This window comes from Vanessa cardui, chromosome 17 (assembly GCF_905220365.1).
Source record: "Vanessa cardui chromosome 17, ilVanCard2.1, whole genome shotgun sequence".
Classification (NCBI taxonomy): domain Eukaryota; kingdom Metazoa; phylum Arthropoda; class Insecta; order Lepidoptera; family Nymphalidae; genus Vanessa; species Vanessa cardui.
In genome coordinates, this window is record NC_061139.1 from 10,474,486 (window position 1) to 10,495,960 (window position 21,475).

General features: G+C 34.0%; 1 protein-coding gene across 1 annotated transcript; it reads left to right on the forward strand.

Annotated features, from left to right (window-relative positions):
* Window positions 1-3,892: 3,892 nt before the first annotated feature.
* Window positions 3,893-20,325, forward strand: LOC124537130 (cyclin-dependent kinase 5 activator 1). The gene is made up of 2 exons (XM_047113866.1): window positions 3,893-4,663; window positions 18,260-20,325. The coding sequence occupies exons 1-2, from the start codon at window positions 3,953-3,955 to the stop codon at window positions 18,638-18,640; spliced, it is 1,092 nt and encodes a 363-aa protein (XP_046969822.1). The 5' UTR covers window positions 3,893-3,952; the 3' UTR covers window positions 18,641-20,325.
* Window positions 20,326-21,475: the final 1,150 nt, after the last annotated feature.

Here is a 21,475-nt window from a genome sequence, read left to right on the forward strand (position 1 = left end):
ACGATATCACATAAGAAACTTCTAAAATTATTAGTGTTTCTTTAGTATTTTGGCCATGTATTATAAACAAAAACATCTCGAATCATTATATCTATTAAAAAAAAAACCGCGACAAAATCCCTTGCGTAAAGACGGTATGCGACTTTGTTTTATACTATGTAAAGATTTTCGTCATATTAAACTTCCATGTTTATTAATTTTCTTCAACTTTTATAAAAAAACCAAGCACGTTTACGAAAGGTAGTAATATTGAGCCCGTGAGACAATGGAAGTTTTCCTCATTTCGTTCAATTTATGCCGAGATAATGCAACGTGACGCGTGCCGCGGCGTGAGCAACGAACGAGCAACGAACTGTAATGACTTGATCTGAATATTCAGGATGCAATAACTATATATTGATCCTTAGATAGGTTTTCTTTAATAAAAACACATTAAAATTAACTTTACATTCAAGTAACCAAATTGGCATCAGTGTTTTATAAGATATCCTTAAATGTATATTTACTTAAAATTTTGAAATTAGATTTAATAAAAAATTAAAATGAGTGGTGTCTTGAAACACCCCTCTTTTGAAATAAGTATCAGAAGATTGAATAAATTAACAACGTCTGAGAAAAAAATGAACAATAGTAAAAATGTTATAGATTTCATGTTATTGAAAACAATAATAAAATATAAGTCTTAAAATATAATATTTAAAATACAATAGAAAGAGATAGAGGAAAAGAGAAAGAGAGGACAAGGTCGCCTGGGTGACGGCGTCTACCAGTTTACTCTATTGTAAGCTGCTCAAATTATTATAAATAGAATATATAATTCATTAAATACTTGTTTTAATCTTACACGAAACAACCAATATTCTGGGCTTTTTTATATGTACGATGACGATATTGAAAATGAAGTTGAAAAGAACTAATTGTCATAGAAAACTATATTAATAATGTACCACAAGTGTACGCACACATCCATATGTACAATAAATAAACAGCCAAAGGTTGACAACAAGTTGAAAAAATAACTGGCTACTATTGGCCACTACGGACACGCACACTAGTAAAGTAATACAACGATTGGCGAGTTTCTAGCGTAGCTGTCACACACACCAAGATAATAAAGATGGTTTGTTAGTTTTAGTTATTATGTAGTGCGATATTCTATTTAAATAAATAATTGAAGGTGAAATCAAGACTGATGGGACTCCAGATCTTGCACGACGAGAATGGTGCTTGCGTAGTTCGATTACTAAAGACTTTACGAGCTTTTTAAGAACCGTTTTGTTAGCACGGTCAACAGGGGACAAATTCTACTAACAAAATGTCAGGCACCTATTCTACTAATATAACAATCCAATTGCGGTTCGATAGAAATGTAATCTGTATCGTATCGTAATCGATATAAATAAGTGGAATTGACCCTCAGTTATGATTCAGCTGATATTTATTTTTGTAAGAAATTTTCAAAGTCGAATCAGAATCGGCAACGTATTACATAACCATTAGGTACACGTTTGCCCCCAGAATATGTCGTTGCTTAATTTAAATTATTTCTTATTGTTAAAATCCGAGGGCTCAACACAAAACCTTCTGTTTTGCGGTCATAAAAATCTACAGACTAATTAGGCAGGAAAATCAAACGACCTTTATATAATAGATAATAATATACTTATGTACTGTTACCATGCGCGTCACACTCGAAATCTACTAAAGATATTAAGTAGTCCAATGTTTTAAACTGTGCTGTATCTATTTACTGATCAAAGAAATTTGCCTTAATAAATATACAAACAAAATTTGTTGCTGCATAAGATCTATTATATTGGGTCGATCAAACGAAGTCGTTTTTATTATCCAATGCACCAAAGAACTATTTGGGTTATATATTTTTTTATTCTAGTACATATTTGCCGAAAAATGTCATATTAAAAATTCTATATTTAAATAACGCGCGAAAACGCTACTTGGACAATATGGCGCTGCAATGGGGTCGATGACGTCACTTTGCTGTATTTTAATCTATGGTACATAAAGTAGAAAAGCAAGGTTTACAAGAAAGTGACTTCATCATAAGCCCGGCCAATCAGGGGAAATAAAAGATGAATAAATTAAGTATTATTTTCAAATTTCGTTAGTAATAATGGTTATTTATAACCATTTCTAAGCTCATAATATACACTGATTCACATATAATAATATACAAAATTTAGTATTGGTATTGTCAAATAGCCTATAATTGTATCGAGTTTATTTAAATGATTTTGTATTCTTACCGATAATAAACGAGGGTAGGTATAAATAAACAAAATTCCCAGTCTATTTGAATACTAGTACTAGTAGTCGCCTACGGTTTCGCTTGCGTTTTGCGTTTAGGACGTTGTTAGACAAAAAAAGTAGTAAATGTTCTTCCTCGGAGTTCAAGTTTTCATCACACCAAATTTCATCAAACTCGATTCAGCGGTTTGTTCGTGAAAAACCGACAGACAGACAGTGGTATTTTCACATTTATAATATTGATACGGATTTTATTTATTTATACAAACTCTTTTACTCATTCATTGGTATTTAATAATAACAACTATATTTTTTTTAATATTACACGGCCTTCTTTGTCTAAAGTGTTTTTTATAACTAACCAATTTTTGAAATAAGAATAAATTAAGATTGTGACGTCACGATACAATGGACAAGTATTATATGCTTATTTGATATTTGTTTCCGCTTTTGTTTCGATTTGAAGAGTACTGGCTTGCTCTAGCTCACTTGAGCATGTGAAATATGCTCTAGAGGTCTAATTAGCTGTGTATTATCAATGTCAGGGCCTAAAGTAAAGCATCTAGAATTACGAATTTCAATAGCCCACACCACAAGCGTATTATGTTACGTGTGTATGTTACTTATAGATTATATACATGACATAATTGGTTTGTATGTATAAGTATATGTTCTTTATATTGTAATGTTAAGGTTTTATTGAATCATATTCAAGGTGAATCTTTAATGATAGATGGAGGATAACGTTTTCATTATCTTTGTGGTAAGAATTTGTGCGTTTTTTTATTGAATTACCACACTTACAATTACAATACCCACAGGCTTGCCGATGCAGTACGTCTGGGTATGTAACACCCAGTGATTACAGATACTACCGACAAGTTACAATATTTAGTATTGTTGTGTTCCGGTTTGAAGGGTGAGTGAGCAAAGTAAATCGCACGTATATAGCCGGGACGTAACACTTTACTTTCTCACGTCGATGGCACATTGGCAGTGTGGAACATGGAAGCAATAGTTAATATTGTAACAACGCCAATGTACATATATGAGCGGTGGTGACCATTCACCATAAGTGAATCATCCTACCTACTTTATTGTATATATAAATAAGTAGCTATTTATAAACATGCATAAATGTAAACGTAAATATTATTTTTATCATTTAATTTGCTACTTTTTTTAGGAAAATTGTATTCAGGTCAGTCGATGCAGATGTAGGTTGAATTTTGTCGACGAAAATACTACAGGGAAACTATTAGAGAGATTCGATTATAGAAAGCGTAGTCAGCTGTGCCGCCTGACGATGCCGCAATATTATATAACGACTGCAGGTTCATCATCTCAGTTTGATTGAATACCTTCGAATAGAGCTCAAATCAGAGCCGAGCCCATCGCTGTCGTATAGCACTCGACGCACTGGACAGCGATAGGGCCGACCGGCTTAATTGGAACCGAGTGGATTCTCGATCGGTAATTCCGTGATTTACCGCGGAGGTGGTGTTGTTTACCGGGCGGCGGGCGGCTGCGCGCGGGCGGGCAGGGTGTCGCGCGTCGTGGGGCGGCGGCCCGCGGTCAGCTGGATGCGCGCGCCGCGGTCGATACGCACGTGGCGCAAGGCGCAGGCGCGCGGCTATCGAGCCTGCAAACGGGCCGCTGCCACCGCGAGCCACACACGCGATGCATGCGGGCACCTAGCGGATACACGCGCGCGGGCCTCATGGGCACCGTGCTGAGCTTCAGCCCGCGAGAGCGGCGACCGCCCGCAGCCGCTCCGCCGCCCGACCGCGCCGCGCTCGCTTACTCCTACGAACGACTCAACAACGCCAAGAACCGGGAGAACCGCGATGAGCGCACACGGGACGAGCGTCGCGCCACCCTCGACGACGCCGCCAAGATTATCTCAGAAAAAACCGCCCTCGAGAAAAACCTCAAGAAGCATTCGTTGTTTATCAACGCGCTATCGTGGAAGAGGTTCTCAACCGCCAATAATAATAAGAAAAAGTTAGAATGCAAGAGCAAGAGCGTTTCGACGTTCCGAGCGCCCCTCACGGACAATGCCCCACTCGATAGGAACAAGAATGTCAGCGTCGGGGGTGCGATATACGCGCGGGCACCGGTGGCACCTCTTCCACCACCGCCGACGGAGGTAGCGCGCACCAATGCGCTAAATAACAATGTGTGCTACGCGGAGAAGCTGCCCACAACGGCAGTGGGGACGGCCCCGGTGCCGGCGCCGAGGAAGACGGTGATACAAGCGTCGACGTCGGAGCTGCTCAAGTGCCTGGGCATGTTCCTGCATGCGCGCTGCCACCGCCTGCGCGACTTTCAGGCTGGCGACGCCGTCATGTGGCTGCGAACTGTCGACCGATCGTTGCTCCTGCAAGGTTGGCAGGTAACTATGCTTGCAAATTTCTTTAATACTCTCACTTGAATCGTTTAATAATTAAAATAATAATTATGTATCTGTCAATAAGTTCTTTACCATTTTTTTCTCTCTTACTTAATCAGTCGTTTATTCGGAATAATGTCCTGCGCATTGCGCAATTTTCTCTGAATATGATACATTTCAGAAATTGGGTCTAGGTACTTATGACGTCCATATTTCTAAGAGAAGGTGAGTGCATAGCATCTGCATCGTGTCCGTGACATGTTTGCGAGTGGAGAGTACTTCCATAGCCATGAATGCGTAATACAACTGTTCAGCCTAATCGTACCGCTAACATTAATGCACCACATTAATATAATTACCTTTGCAATTGTAACGCGTCCTTGTTGTTAATAAACGCAATATATAATTAAAAAAATAACAACTTAATTAAAAAAAAAATTGTCTCATACAGTTTTTCATGTTAATATATCTCTCTACTAATTTAATTTATCGTGTCGATTCTCGAAATTAATTAATAACGGCAATAAGCATATGTAAATAGTGGTCAGATAAAATGATAGGCTGTTATAACCTTTTGTGTGGTTTTCGTAAGGATTTTTCTTTATTTGCATCGGTGCATTCATTTTTTCGTTTATTATTTATTTAAGCTAGGTATCCATAAAAGTACAAATGATAAAAATGTCTTATTTGTATAATAGTAAGCTTGCTAATAGCAAATGCCAAATGGACGTACATTTCATCCAAAACTTGCATGTTTCCTTATATTGTTATGTTTCACCGTCATACACGAAAGATAAATCAATAATAACAAAAATAATTTATCTCTCGTGTGAAAGAAATAAAAAACATGACAAACTTTGTGGTTCGTCCGGGCTTGAACCCGCAATCTTCGGTTAACATGTATTCTAACTACTAGACCATCTCGGCTTTTGGCGACAATCTATACAATAATTACGTCAATAAAAATGTCGGCGATAATTATGCGGGGAGAACTCCCCGAAGCGAGGAGAGGTCCCGATTTCCCGCTCCAATTTGTACATACGCAGCGCTCTTGCGCTTCAGACAACACCTGACAACACCTCACGCCATGCTGTTCTAAATATAAGTATTAAGTACGTACTACACACTATAAATATTTGTTTTTTTTTTTATTTGCAATTTGCGTATTTTGATCGTTCGATTTTTAAATATATCGAACTCTAAAGCAATGGTCAGCGAACTTACAGCCAGGGTTAATGATTTGATTTCCGGTTAAAAAATGAAACGGCGACACTGTTTGAAAAAAAACATCTAGTAACTTTATCTCACTTTATTAATAAAAAATGATGACTGTGAGTTTTTATTAAGCATAATAATTATGGTGCTATTGCATTTTTTTGGCAGATAACCTGATATACGAGCGGTATTTTATAAGTAATAAAAATAAAATAATCCTAAAGCAAAACCATATTATTTTATTGATGTGTAGAACAGATTCAATATTGTTTTCAATTGGGTGTTAGCATTACTACAAATTAAATTCTTTTGACTCTTTATAAAAAAAAAAACACGAATTATACTATATATACACATATGTTTATCAAATATATTTCATCGTCGGAATTGAGATGTTTTTAATTTTGTTAATTTCTGTTTCGGTTATATCCCCATGATACCCATCCCTAAATCTATTACTGCTTTCGCACGTACATTCCTATTAACTTATGGCTTTGCCCCCTGGTTGGATACAAAATACTTTTCTGTACCTCAGAAGTTGATGCAAAAATTAATGATGATTGCATAGTTGAATAGTTAAGACATCAAAGCGTAACAAACAAACAAACTTATTTTCGCATTTAGGTAATAATGGTACAATAATAATAATAATAATACCTGATATACTTTAATTGTCTGTCTGCCCCACTTATCAAACAGAATTATAAATTTGCTTGCCAGCCTAGAGGTAGTCTAGACTACCTCTACACTAATATCGTTATCTAACTACTAGTAGTTAGATAACGATATAAGTGCATATATATATATAAATAAATATAAATATGAGACAACATCACATACATTACTCTGATCCCAATGTAAGTAGCTAAAGCACTTGTGTTATGAAAAATCAGAAGTAGCGACGGTACCACAAACACCCAGACCCATGACAACATAGAAAGCTAATGATCTACGTTGACTCGGCCGGGAATCAAACCCGGGACCTCGGAGTGGCGTAGACATGAAAACCTGTGTACACACCACTCGACCACGGAGGTCGTCAATTTATATAGAAATGACAGGATTTAATCAAAAAATCACGAAAGAAGTCGCCGGGAACTTGTAGTTAAATAAATGAATACGTAGATCTAAATGTCAGTCGTTAGTTCAAATGATGCTTTGCGATTCGAAGCATCTCTTTTGTTTACAAAACCCACATCAGAGTAACCTGGAAATAAAGCTTTAGATTATTTTTCCTAAGAGGGGAATGGGTATGTTTGTATAGCGGAAATAAATTAAGAGTTTCATTAAAATGTAATTTTGTAAGTTAAAATCCTGCATCTGAAATGTTCATAAATTACATTCTACATCCGTTGCGGATGCGTTTTAATACGACTCCATTTGCCTTTGAGGATTTCACATTTAATTTTGTATTTTAAATGTTGCAATATAACATAAATATCATTTTTAAGCACGCAAGGCACAGATATTAAACCTAATTAAGAAGTAAAATGAAAGTAGTATAATACTTAGTATTTATTTATAAGGTTTAATGTCCTGTAATTTATTCAAGTAATATTAACTTGGTTCAAGATACAACACTAATCTACATATAAAATAGTATAGACATATATCTTATTGACTAAGGCCGTAATTCTGTGATGTAGAATAACACAATTATTTTTTATCTGTGCAAAAACATTAGGCTTTATAGAATGCAATTTATGGCAGGAAATCGAATGTTTTCAGAAGATACTGGTTTATTTTTTTATTAACGTCAGTTGTCAGTCTTCAACAACGGATTTAGTCTACAATTAAACATGGTAGAAGGCACTGGGTTACCATTAAATTACCAATAATTTTAACGACAAATATTAAAGCCTCTTTGTCACACGAATGATAACAATCGTCTCATTTTAAAAAACAAAGGTCTTTACCCTTTAACGTATTAAATACTCAATCGATCAAGAATATTACATACTTGTTGTAAGGGATACAGATAATACAAAGGGTAACAACACCTACTTTCTGGTATTCTTGACTAATGTAAATTAATACCACAAATGATTATATGTTCTAGAAATTCCTATTAACTAAAAACCTAAAAGCCGAAAAAATTAAGGCAGCTATTTTATAGCTATATATATATAATAACGAATGTTTTCCTATTTTATTATTCATTAACAATACAAAACTTGTGAAATTTATTTTGCCTTTTTTATGCAGCATGTATGTTATTATATTATCATTACAATATTATAATAACCTCATTATGTACAGATGACTTAATACTATCCAGACCTGTTTAAGAATTCAGAATGCAACCAAAACAAATATTTAAGGCAGATAACTGCCACTCCACAATAAATAAGTCATGATAAAAAAAAAAAAAAAACATAAGAATAATTTTAAACCTGAAATTTAATCGTCATCCTGGCCATAAATAAAAATATAGAAAAAAACAAACTTACGAACTCGATATAATAGAAGATGAACCAAAGACAAAATTAACACATCTGTGCAGATTTGAAAAATTGAACGTTAGCTTAGGAGTTTTAATTTTTGCACACTCTTTTCAAATTAATTTCTTGTATTCTTTATTTAAACTAACCTAAATTATTATACCTTAAATTATTATTATATTCATTTGAAGATTTCAATTCTGATATATATATTTTTTTTATTATCCGTGGCTAGAAATCGACCCATCAGACAGATAGGATTTAAAAGGAAATGTATTTAATGTCGAATATAAATAATATGAGTCGATTTCTAATGATTAAATTTACACTAATTTACAAGTATGTTTTTTTATTTAAATATCTTCACTGTAATTATTGGATTTTGGCAAAATGAAAACAAAACGCATGGCAAAGAACGGTTTCCCAATCGAGCATTCCATAAATTCCTGGAAGCAATATTGAATAAATATTTAACCTGGCCACGTGCTCTAGGAAGCCATAAATAATTTAAAACCTTCAATTGATCTGGTAAATGTCCAAAATATATATTAGTCTCACCTAGCCGAATATTTCAACTAGATATAAATAAATCCGATGATAAATACATTTTAATATTATTAGATTAAAGCGTTTTAAATATATCTCAACGTTACTGTATAATTATTTTGATCGAGTCATTACAAAAAAAAAAATACATTTAAATATAAACCTTTCGTTCGCCAGATTTTCCGTGCGATGTATTTAGCAGATTATTTATTTTTAAATTAGGAAGCCAAAGGAACATTTAAATATCGAACTTAGATACTGGGGTTTTAAGAGTTATAGGTCACTTTTTGTATCCTCAAATTGCCATCGATATTGGAATCTTAAATGTGTTGTCCTGGATTTTAGTACTGTTTGTCGGTAGAATAAATAGCGAATGGGTGGCACCCAATTTGACAGGCAGACAACCTATAATGTAGTACCGTCCTTTGAAGTTAATAATTATCAGTGAATTAATTCTTAAGTGTGGTCTAACTAAAACGTCTATATTATAAATGAAAGATTACACGATTACACTAACATTTAAAATTCTGGCTCACGAAATGTCTGAAAGATAAACATATTTATATCAATTAAGGTAATTATGAAAACGTTAATGAGAAAACAAAAAATATAATACCGGAAAAATACAGTAGCTTTTTTATTTATTAATATGTTTTTATATCCTGATATATTAATTAATGATTAATGATTCTATGGGTAATTTGCAAAGTTCATGTATGGTTAGTTAGATTAATAAAAATATTTGCAATAGGATTTTCTCTGGGTAGAAAATAAAGATTTAACTCGACCCGAATTTTCTTGGATATAGTCTCGGTGAAAATCTTTGGTGAATACTGCGGATGCCCACATTGCGGATTCGGGAAAGCAACATCACGATAAATATATGAATCAAATATTATTCTACGAAATACTTATTAATACGTACAAGGGTTAGAATAATATCCATACCTTCTCCTAAATTCATATATATGAGTAAATTCCTTATAATTCACAATACCCAAAATCTATATTATTTAATTAACTAAACATGGTTAGAACGCGCGCATCTTAACCGATGATTGCGGGTTCAAACCCAGGCAAGCACCATATATACATATGTGCTTAATTTGTGTTTATAATTCATCTCGCGCTCGGCGGTGAAGGAGAACATCGCGAGGAAACCTGCATGTGTCTAATTTCATCGTAATTCCGCCATCGTAATGGAAAGGGGAGGGGGGGACATGTGGGATTCCCCGGTTTCCTGAACGCCTAGTGCGCCCAGGTCCACCGGGTTTACCCACTAAAAAACCAGCGGTACCCTCTCCGTCTTTCGGCGGACGCCACAGGATCGCTCACGCATGCTACCGTGGCGCCCTGATTACTCTTATACCCGAACGAAGCCGCCGGTGACTACTAGTTTAAATATAGAACGCCAAAGTAAAATGTATTTTATTTCATAGTAAAATACCCCAATTCCAGTATACATTTTTTATATTCCATTGATTTTATGTTAAACATCACGTGACCACAATCGCGTTGTTACATCAGCCCTTTCATGCATTTAAATTTATTTGCGTCACGACTGTATATTGATATTTAATTAGGTCATTAAACCCTTCACATACATATGTGTATTATATAACATAACCGTCAATGTTATAAATGCCTTATGTTATTGAAACAAAACTTATTTTATTTAAGTTAGTTAAAAATTTTAACATGCTATTTCGATTACTCAAATCAAATCAAATCAAAATATACTTTATTCAAGTAGGCTTTTGCAAGCGCTTTTGAATCGTCATTTTACAATTAAGTGAACGTACCATTAGTTCGGAAAATAGGTTCTACCGAGAAGAACCGGCAAGAAACTCAGTTGTTACTCTTTTTCACCATTTAAAAATACAGTCATTTTAGTTAATTACAATTATATATGTATGTAATTTATGCTGCCTGGAAGTCCACAAGTATTATACTACAAAATTATTATAGGTTTGGTATTAAATTTATTATTACAAGTTAATTTTTGAGACGTATATTTATGACAAAGCTGTGTATTGCAAATATGATGTTTATAATTACTAAATTGCTTTATTAAACATCGTTGCGTGAAAGGTAGCAATTATGTTTGAAAATTAAATTGAAACGATATTTATTATATAGTCATTGTTCAGTTAATGTACAAAGAATATTCCAAAAAGAGAAAAATGTTGGAAAATTATTTTAGTAGCTTATGTATTTCCTTCACTAAATTTATTTTATTATTAAATCGAACTTGATAATACAAAAAAAAACTGTAAAGATATTTTTCGAAATTATGCAAAATGAAATTTCAATTTCACTTTTTGAATTAGAAACGAAAATAAAAAAGAATAAAATTTATAAGTGCATCGAGGAACAAGAAGTTTTTTCATTGAATTCGCATTCCATGAAATATATAAAATGCTTAATTTAATTGGATTAGCTTGTAGCGTTCTAGCTAACGTCTTTGAATGGGCGAATGATGCAGATATTCTGCAGTGGAATGATATAACAAGTCAGCGAGATGTGGAGCCAGGAATTATTAAAAATAACTGTATTCAATATGAATTTTTCGTAACATTTCTAGAATTTGGTTGACTTTCAAATTGAAATGTAACAAGTGATTGCCAAAATGGCGCAAAGTCTTTATTTATTTTTGTATTGGAAAACATATATCATATATATACATATGAGACAACATTACATACATTACTCTGATCCCATTGTAAGTAGCTGAAGCACTTGTGTTATGGAAATCTGAAGTAACGACGGTACCACAAACACCACAGACCCAAGACAATATATAAGTAATCTAATCTACATCAACTCGGCCGGGAATCGAACCCGGGACCTCAGAGTGGCGTACCCATGAAAACCAGTGTACACCACTCGACCATGGAGGTCGTCAAAACCCTTTTTAAATATGTAAATCGACGTGACAATATCCTATTATTGTACTAAGGGATTTTCTTCATTGAAGTTTGAATCTTAATCACGCTGTTCCAATGCGGATTTGATGCACATGTAACAGGTATACCTAGGTCGAGATATAAATTATGAATCCAAGTAAAGCACACGAAAACTCAACATTGCGTGATCGTTTTTGAACTTCATAACGTGTAACGTGCTCGAATTTTAAGAACTGTAATGATTGAATTTCCAAGAGGTCGAATAAGTTACAATAAATTTGTTATGAATAATGCTAGCTATAAATATTGTATGAAAGCAGTGGAGTTAGTGTCTTTGACAAATAAGGTGCTTTCTAGACATTCTGAGATTCATTACTTTGACAGTAACCGCCATATTAATAATTTAGTATAGTATACGGCACAACTTAGATGTAGCATCGGCAAATGCGTAAAACAGAACCACCCGAATTAAGTAAAGTAACAGCCTGTAAATTTTCCCACTGCTGAGATAAGGCCTCCTCTTCCATTAAGGAGAGTCGGGTTGGTGGAATGCACATGTGGCAGAATTTCGATGAAATTAGATACATGCAGATTTCCTCACGATGTTTTCCTTCGCCAGCGAGTACGAGATGAATTATAATCACAAATTAAGCACATATATATATAGTGGTGCTTGCCTGGGTTTGAACCCGCAATCATAGGTTAAGATGCACTCGTTCTAACCACTGGGCCATCTCGGCTCCAAATTAAGTACGCCATCCCAAATTATCAATATTGATTTCTTATGTCAATATGATATTTATACAAACGTAATAACTTGTAATATCATATGACTTAATATATACGAGTACATCAATTTGACACGTCGATGTATGTCAGTGCATGTAGCACTTGCTGTCTCGGGTTGAACTGACGCGAGGATCTATAGCGATGAATAGCGCGATAAGAAGCTACTTCTATTGGTTGTGTAAATCAGCAGTAATCGGTTTTTATTAAATTTGTAAGTTGTGTCGTACTTATAACCTAAAGCTTTAACAAAATGTCTCATAAGAAATATTAAAGTGTTTATTGTGTATGAAAGTAGTTCGTGATGATAATCGATTCTCAACTTTGTTACACGTGCCGCTTATGAATATTTTATCTCGTAATAGTGGGTGGTTAATTTGTCTTGACATTTGATAAATATAAAGTGGGGGAAATTAAAATTAAATTAACCTCAAGCGTAATTAGTCTTTAATATAATTATTAAATTGTTCCACGTGTTTCGAAATAAATATATTATATCAGAAAAAAGATTTTACTACAATATGAAATAAAATATTCCCTTTGTATTCAAGTACAGTTTAAAAATATACTGTAAATATTATCACGTCACTTTATTTAGAAATGCTCGACATGTTTAATTAACTCTAGCCTAGACTATTGTCATGGAATAGACGCGTCATATATACATACTGACATACATACATACTCTATATGCGGATGGCTAAATATATAATGTTCGTAGCGTAGGTGCCTTAAAATAGTTTCTAGTTATATAAGGCAATGTAAGGGATTCTACATATGATAACTACATATGATAAACGTTACGTGGTGTAGTCATATATACATCTATATTACAATTTATAAATAGTTAATTACATACATTTGAAGCATAATTCGATAGTTGGAAGCTGATAATTGTATAATTCAAATACTCAATCCTAATAAAAATAATATGAACATACTTATGGTATTTCACAAACGTCCTAAAACAGAGCATACTAATCTTTTAAGAAGAAGCTTTAGAATTTAACATGTTCTATATACTGGATCAATTCAGTTCGGGTATAGGTACAATATTTATAATGCTACCTATTTGAAAATCGTTATATCCCCAATATCAATTCTTCAATACAAGCAAGGAGCATACGTAATGTCTCAAATATATCAAGGCAAAAAGCGCTACTCAACTTGATAGCATAATTTTTCACCTCCAACAGCGGTTACGTTCATTCAATATGGATGGTGCGACCCCTCAATCGATACTCGTCTACGCTTTCTTGGCGTGTCGGGGTTTGTTTAGAGCGGGACGGAGATATTGCGTGAGCCGTACTTGTGTGTAAAGAGAAGCCATTAAAGAAATGCGCAGTACAATCAATAGGAAAATAAATAGTAGCGACCAATACTATACGAAATTTACAAAGTTTAACAATTGATGAACAAATCCTTATGTTAAAACAACAATTAAGGTAGAGGCTCTCTAGTATATGTAATTAACTTCTAGGTAGCTTTAAAAAAGCAAATATAAATATATATAACTTAAAGGTGACTGACTGACATAGTGATCTATCAACGCACGCCCTAACCACTGAAGGGATCGGGTTGAAAATTGGCATGCAGGTAGATGTTATGATGAAGGCATCTGCTAAGAAGGATTTTGATCAATACTATGAAGAGCCCACGAAAGTTGAACCACAAATGTGGTTTACAAAGAGGTCTGGTATTACTTATAACCAATTTCCACGCGGGCAAAGCTGCAGGCAACGGTTAGTCAAAATATGAGGAATATTTTTATTATTTAAATAGGCTCATAAAAGCTTAGCAAAAAAATTTGAAACTTCATGTTAGAGATGTCGAATTAAATGTAAAATGAATACAAAAATACAACCAAATCATATTTTGTTATAAAATTGAATGTTCAAATTCTAATTCCTTTATTCAATGTAGATGCATTACAGCTACGTATTTATAGTCAAAGAGATTTTTGTCTAATTTTGAAAATGTTTACAGTATTCAATATGATAAATAAGTAGCCAGGACATGATCGCTAGATTTTCAAGTTAATATGTATTATATAAGATACAGGAAAAGTTTGACCAATTGATGTCATAATATAAAAGAAGACTTGATGCCAAAATAGAATAACATAAAATACGACAACTCAGATTTTATCTTTGCGTGGAACAAAGACAAAGATATAAAGTGATGTTATAACATTGATAAACGTATAAATTATAAACCATAAATAAGATTTTTTGTTGAGTATTTTAATAGAGCTACGAGAACTCTACAGCTACGAAACGCTTGCACAGCTTGTTATACAGAGTTATTGTTTATTATAAAGTCTGTAACATAGTTAACTGTTATTCCATCCGCGTAGAAATGGTACGAACATTTCTATATGGATGGACATACTCATTTAATCAATTTAAATCTTCATGATTCCCCTGACTTTATCCGCGTAAAATTTATGCTTCGGTTCAGCCCTAATCGCCATTACAGGCGTCCGGATACAACCAGTGGTCTAGTGATTTCTCATAAAAGGTTTTGCTGTGTCCAAATTGAACCAACATCGGCGAGGCATCTACTAACGCGTGGCCCAATTTTGGACCCCTTGACATAAGACGGACCAGTGTCAAGTAAAAACACGCTTCACGTTTAATTTGCGAATAATCTAAATTTGAATCGGATGTAACTCAGAGGCTATTCTTACATAACAATATGATATACTAAAATCATCATTGAAATATGCTTCTTCTTCTCTTATTTATATGTGTATCGGTATAATCGTTTGTTAGTTAAACATTAAAAGAAAGGAGTCGACGACTTCCATTTATTATTCTGGATATCCTATTTCAATGCGATCGATTCAATGGCTTACTCTTGACAAGATCAACATTTAGTAAGCACATTCGCATTTCTAATTGAACCACCAATTGGAAGAAGGGAATAAACGCCACTTTTCGACATATTCACTTTTATACACTCTTACATTCTTTAGATATAGGGCTAAATATTATACATTTAAAGCAGGTCTGTCGGTGAATAAATCAGGATTGATATTTTCTTAATAATCATTGGAGAGTCGAGATGGCCCAGTGGTTAGAACGCGTGCATCTTAACCGATGATTGCGGGTTCAAACCCAGGCAAGCACCGCTGATTCATGTGCTTAATTTGTCTTTATAATTCATCTCGTGCTCAGCGGTGTAGGAAAACATCGCGAGGAAACGTGCATGTGACAAATTTCATAGAAATTCTGCCGCATGTGTATTCCACCAACCCGCATTGGAACAGTGTGGTGGAATATGTTCCAAACCTTATCCTCAAAGGGAGAGGAGGCCTTTACCCCAGCAGTGGGAATTTACAGGGTGTTGTTGATGTCCTATAAGTTTATAAGTTGAAAGCAAAAAGTTAAGATGTTTTTTTATTATCTCCGTTCCTATTTTTTGGATTTATTCCCTTCTTCCAATTGGTGGTTCAATTTTAGTATAACACAGAAACGCCTTATTTACTATTTTTATTGTCCTGAAATACTGCTGATTATAAAGTAAATATCCATTATCACTTTATGGGTGTAATACAATTCCCGCAAACAGTTTTCTTTTACATTGTTTACATTGGGTAGATATCCCCGGGATAAGCGAATTTCTTCGCTGAAGGGCTTCATTTGTATTTGCCTTTGGATACAACCCTACCGATTCAAGTGTTAATATTTGATAATGTTTGTATACATTTACTTACTAGGTCTTATTCGTAATTCGATACGGATTTTTAACAAAAACATCCGCTTGTATGAAAGAAGATATGGTTGTTAAGAATGTTAGTTGTGAAATTACGTCCGACAGAGAAGTACGGAAGGAGAAGACATGCCGACCCCAAATAAATTTGTAACGTATTGTTAATTCAAGGAGGCTTTTACAAGCACTTTTGAATGGTCATTTAACAAACTATAAGTATATTTAAGAATGCCGATTCTATCGAGAAGAACAGTAGTTACTATTTTTAATATGGTGCGTGTACAGTGAGCCGACATGTCCTAGTGGTCAGAATGCGTGCGTCGTAACCGATGATTGCGTGTTCAAACCCCGGCCAGTACAACTGCATATTCATGTGCTTAATTTGTGTTTATAATTCATCTCGTGCACGGCGGTGAAGGAAAACATTGGAATTAAGGAAGGAAAAAATTGGAGGAACGCATTGGAACAGCGTGATGGAATATGTTCTGAACCCCCTCCTAAAAGGGAGTAGAGGCCTAACCCAGCAGTGGAAAATTTACAGGCTGATGTAGTTGTTGTTGTACGTGTACAGTTGAAAACTGGTCCTTTCGATTTTCTCAGTTGCGACAGTCTATCTAAACACAAAAATAATTATAGCTCTTACATTAGTAATTTAATAGGCACTGTGGCATATGAATACAATCCAGCCCATTAGCAAGTGGAATCAATAGTGACGTTTGTTAGGCAGCGAAAAATAACATAAAAGCTGATATTATTGTCACACGTAACGACGTAATAGTATATCGATTAAATTTAAGAATCTAAAAATACCATTACTATATTTGAACTCATAATTTTCATGGCTTATGTCTTAGATAAATTTAATATTATTTTGTTTTGTTATCTGTATTTTTTCGTAATATTTTTGTAATTGAAAATTCTTTTGTTATCTCTATTTTTTTTTTAATATTTTTGCAGCTAGATAGTAATCTTCAGCAGGAAATAAATAAATTTTTGTTACATAATAGTTTAAAAGAACACTTATGTAAACCAATGAAAGTACGATGAAGATTAAAAGTGAACGGGCTTAACATAAAATGCTTCATGAAAAAATCAATCTATTTCATTGGTTATTAATAATGACTTCATACAAATACTTTTGTATGGTATACTAAAAGTGGTCGCATACATTGTGTCATATCCTTTATTTTATTTACTAAAAACATAGTACATTGGTTACGTATTGATCATCGAATATAATTGGCCAATTAAAATTCAGTTTAAATTATGAATGAAAATACATATATGTATTCGTTTGACATCTAAAGATAAGAAAGAAAAAATTGTGTCATTCATTAATAAAAATTGATACACAGAAAATAACTATTTATCATTCGATATGTAGGTTATAAATCCTCAACACTCACTAAGACTTTTATAATACATCAAACCAAAGATATTCTAAGGTCTGGTTGCACGTGTATTTTTCTAATACGATTATCACACAGATCAATAACAACATAATATAGGTCACTTGAAGGTGAATACGGCTTAATATTGTCTTTGAAATTATTCCGTAGCTGGCCATCAGAATTAATGTAGGTAATATGGATAACTGATATACTTTTTTTTCTATCGAGGTCAAAGCAATGCAAATAACTGATTTGGTATCGTATCTAATTATATTTTTTTAATTTTGTAAGTCAGGATTAATTTTAATGTTGTCTTAAATTTTTGCGATTACACATTGAAATAAAACTAGCTATAACGGATTTGAATCGCGTATATTAATTATTTTTAACATCCCGACGTTTCGAGCACTTTACAGCGTTTGTGGTCACGGGTAGACTCGTAGTATCTACCCGTGACTATGGGTTGTTGTTGTATGGGATGTTAAAAATAATTAATATACGCGATTCAAATCCGTTTTAGCTAGTTTTATTTCAGGATTAATTTTATTTTTAAAATGTTCTTTTTAAAATGTGATTTCAACTGAAACTGTTTAATTTCAGGACGTGGCGTTCATAAACCCAGCGAACGTGGTCTTCGTGTACATGCTTGTGCGTGAGCTGGTCGACGGGGAGCGGATAGCCCGTCCACAGGAGCTGCAGGCCGTGGTCCTCACCTGCCTGTACCTCTCCTACTCCTACATGGGCAACGAGATATCCTACCCCCTCAAGCCTTTCTTGGTAGAGGACTCGAAGGACAAATTCTGGGATCGTTGCCTTCTCATCGTCGACAGACTGTCATTTAACATGTTAAGAATTAACTCCGAGCCTGGTTTCTTCACTGAGGTGTTCACAGAGCTGAAGGCGTGCGGTGCTGTGGATAGCCCCCCGCCGGCCCCTCCCCACCCCGCACCCGCGCCCCCACACGCGATGACAGCTGCCTGACATACAGAGGTCGCTGTGCTCAGGCTAGCACTAACTGACCGCCCAAGTCGTGTTTGATGTCGGCTTTTTACTACAGAAGCTCTCGGTCAATCGTCGATTGTAAAGTGGACGACAAATCAGACGTATAGATAATTTAGAACAGAATTGAATATTAAATTAATATTGTATAACCTCGTGTGATCGATGTATGCAAGGCTTGTATTAGACAAAATGAAATTTCTTTAGATTCCTTCAACTAAATTCCAAGGAAATAAAGCCTTATTTATATCATAATTATATTGGGTTAGGAAATTTGAAAAAAAACGTTAAAATATAAACGATCAATTGCTAAGCATTTAACGTTTTCATATGATTGACCGAGACTTTCTAATAAAAGTAGTATCAAAACAAAATGGCGGTAACTATAACAGATGCGACTATCTAGACGAAAGCGTAATATTCCAAAGATTTTAAAATGTGATAATAGCAGAAAAATGCAATTATTAAGATCATTTAAAACAAAATCGTGAAATGTGACGATTCATGAAACAAATTACCGATGCAGTCCCGTATTGTAACTTATAGAACTGTCTCAGTTAAAATAAAAGCACCTATACCTCAATTGTTTAGTTTGAAACAGTTCTATAAATACAGCCAATCCAAACACTTGATTAAAAACATCAATAATTTTCGACTTGACTTTCGAACGTAACGGTAAGAGAATATAAAATGGGTACCTCTCGTCGTACGTTTAGAAACAATTGAAACGATAGAACATTAATACGTTCACTTGTGATTTCTTCACACTGAATAGTAAAACTGTACTTTCTATGTCTGTATTATGGTAGGTAAATGTCTGATAATCTTATTTTCCAAGCTGCTCACTTATAGCGGCGTTCTAGTCCAATAGCGCAGCGTTAGATAGTAAGTTAAGAGTTTCGTAATGTAGTGAATGATTGTATTGCCATATAGTTAGATGATATTAGCGAAATGTCTGGCAGGCGGGAGGATGCAATAATGCGGGAACACCGTCGTGATTTACCGGGAAACCCTTCTAAAATGTGTACGTACGTATGACCGGCTCAAAGCGGAATGACCTATTAAGGCAATGAAATATATTGTATTTAAAAAAATAGGTGAAATTTTGCGAATGATTAAGCGTTTTGTACAGTAATAACGATTAAATATATTAAGTCCTAATAATAGTCTAGTTTAGAGAAATGGCAGGTATTAAATACGCCTGAAGAGACACTCGGTCTAAAAAACTGAACTTCATATAGCTTAATACTTGAAATAAGATACTTATGAGCTCAGACTTTTAATATTGACGTCATAGTTACACTGTAATGATAAAAATGTATACCTTAAGATATTGTTCTTGAATTTATCGCACTTAATAAATATTTATCAAGTCGTTTGTTTTAAAGATAACTATAATTTATAGGGCGTGGCATTTCCCAATTATGAGGAATATTATATTAAAGCGATTTGTAAGTTCTGAGACTAAAATTGAACCAGACTGAAAATTGTCAACTATTAAATGTTCACCAAACGGTGAAGTGTAAAATTAGGTATTACGAACGCTGAGGTTTCTCGGTACTGAGTGTACCATTTATGAACCTTGGTGGCGAAACAACTACCTTTTTTGATTCTGTGCATGCGATTGTTAAATTTTCTATGAAAATTGTTATAAGGTATACGTTTTAGGGAAAATATTGTATAAATGCAGCATTTTTGTGACATGCAGTCTTTTCGTTTGTTTTAATTGACAATAACGTTAAGACTAAGTTATTGGATTTAAAAGATAATTAATTTGCTTCTAATTTCTTCTCTAGAAAAAAAAAAGTGTCCTATTTTGTCCATGTGACAGAACTTTCAACGTCAGAGGGGTTGCACTCAAAGATAGAACGTCTAGGCACTGAAATTTAGGCAAATAAATATTTCCATTAAGAATTTAGAGATTCCATCATAAAATCTCCAAATAACATACGGATACATACCTTAAAATAACAATTGCAGTAAGCGAATACTAATCCAAGACACATTTATGTTCGAAGAAAACAAGGTGTAATAAAATACACGTGAAAGTTTTTACGAATTTTATAATGGATGTAAATTATTTAAAACGAATTAAACTATCAAAAATTTTTTGGACAACTGTATCATCTATATCTTCTGATGTTACTGTTCTATTTGCGTCTTAAGACTATAATATGCATCATTAATCCTACTGAACTGATACTGGATTATCCGTCGACATTTTCAGTAGGAACTCGGAGCCCAGTAGGGACTGTTAATAATTATTATCAGGATCCGCTGATCCTACACTTGAACTCTTATTAATAGCGTCGGATTTGCCGTTTTATCGGTTATTATGAGGTTGCACATTATTGTGCACAATAAAACATCCTGCGCATTTAGTTAGTCTCCCCAGAGAAAGACTCTGCTGCCTAAATAGGTCAGGAGGACGTCATCATCAATTATTTATCTGTAGCTTAAAGCTTAATCGTTGATGCGATAATTAAGGCACAACTGAATACTAACGATCGTTGGAGTAGTAACTTTATACTCGAATTAACAGTAAAGAGAAAATACTTCTTTCAAATTAAATAGTATGAAAATGCTACACGTAACTTTCGAAAGGTTTAAATTATATATTAAAATTCTAAATGCGAGTCGCAGCCAAGCGTTAAAGACTATTATTATGAATATTACCTTGAACATGTTACATATAACATAGTTCTAGAAACGACTAACGTTATTTAATTATCGAATACGATAAAGCATAGTTTGAAGAAAATAAAAAAGGTTGCATAAAAAAGTTTATATGTTTAAATAAATTAATTTGTCTTCAAG

Coding starts and splice junctions, on each gene's coding strand:
- LOC124537130 (XM_047113866.1), top strand. CDS start 3,953: ATGCGGGCACCTAGCGGATACACGCGCGCGGGCCTCATGGGCACCGTG. Junction 4,664..18,259: donor TGCTCCTGCAAGGTTGGCAG/GTAACTATGCTT, acceptor GTTTAATTTCAG/GACGTGGCGTTCATAAACCC.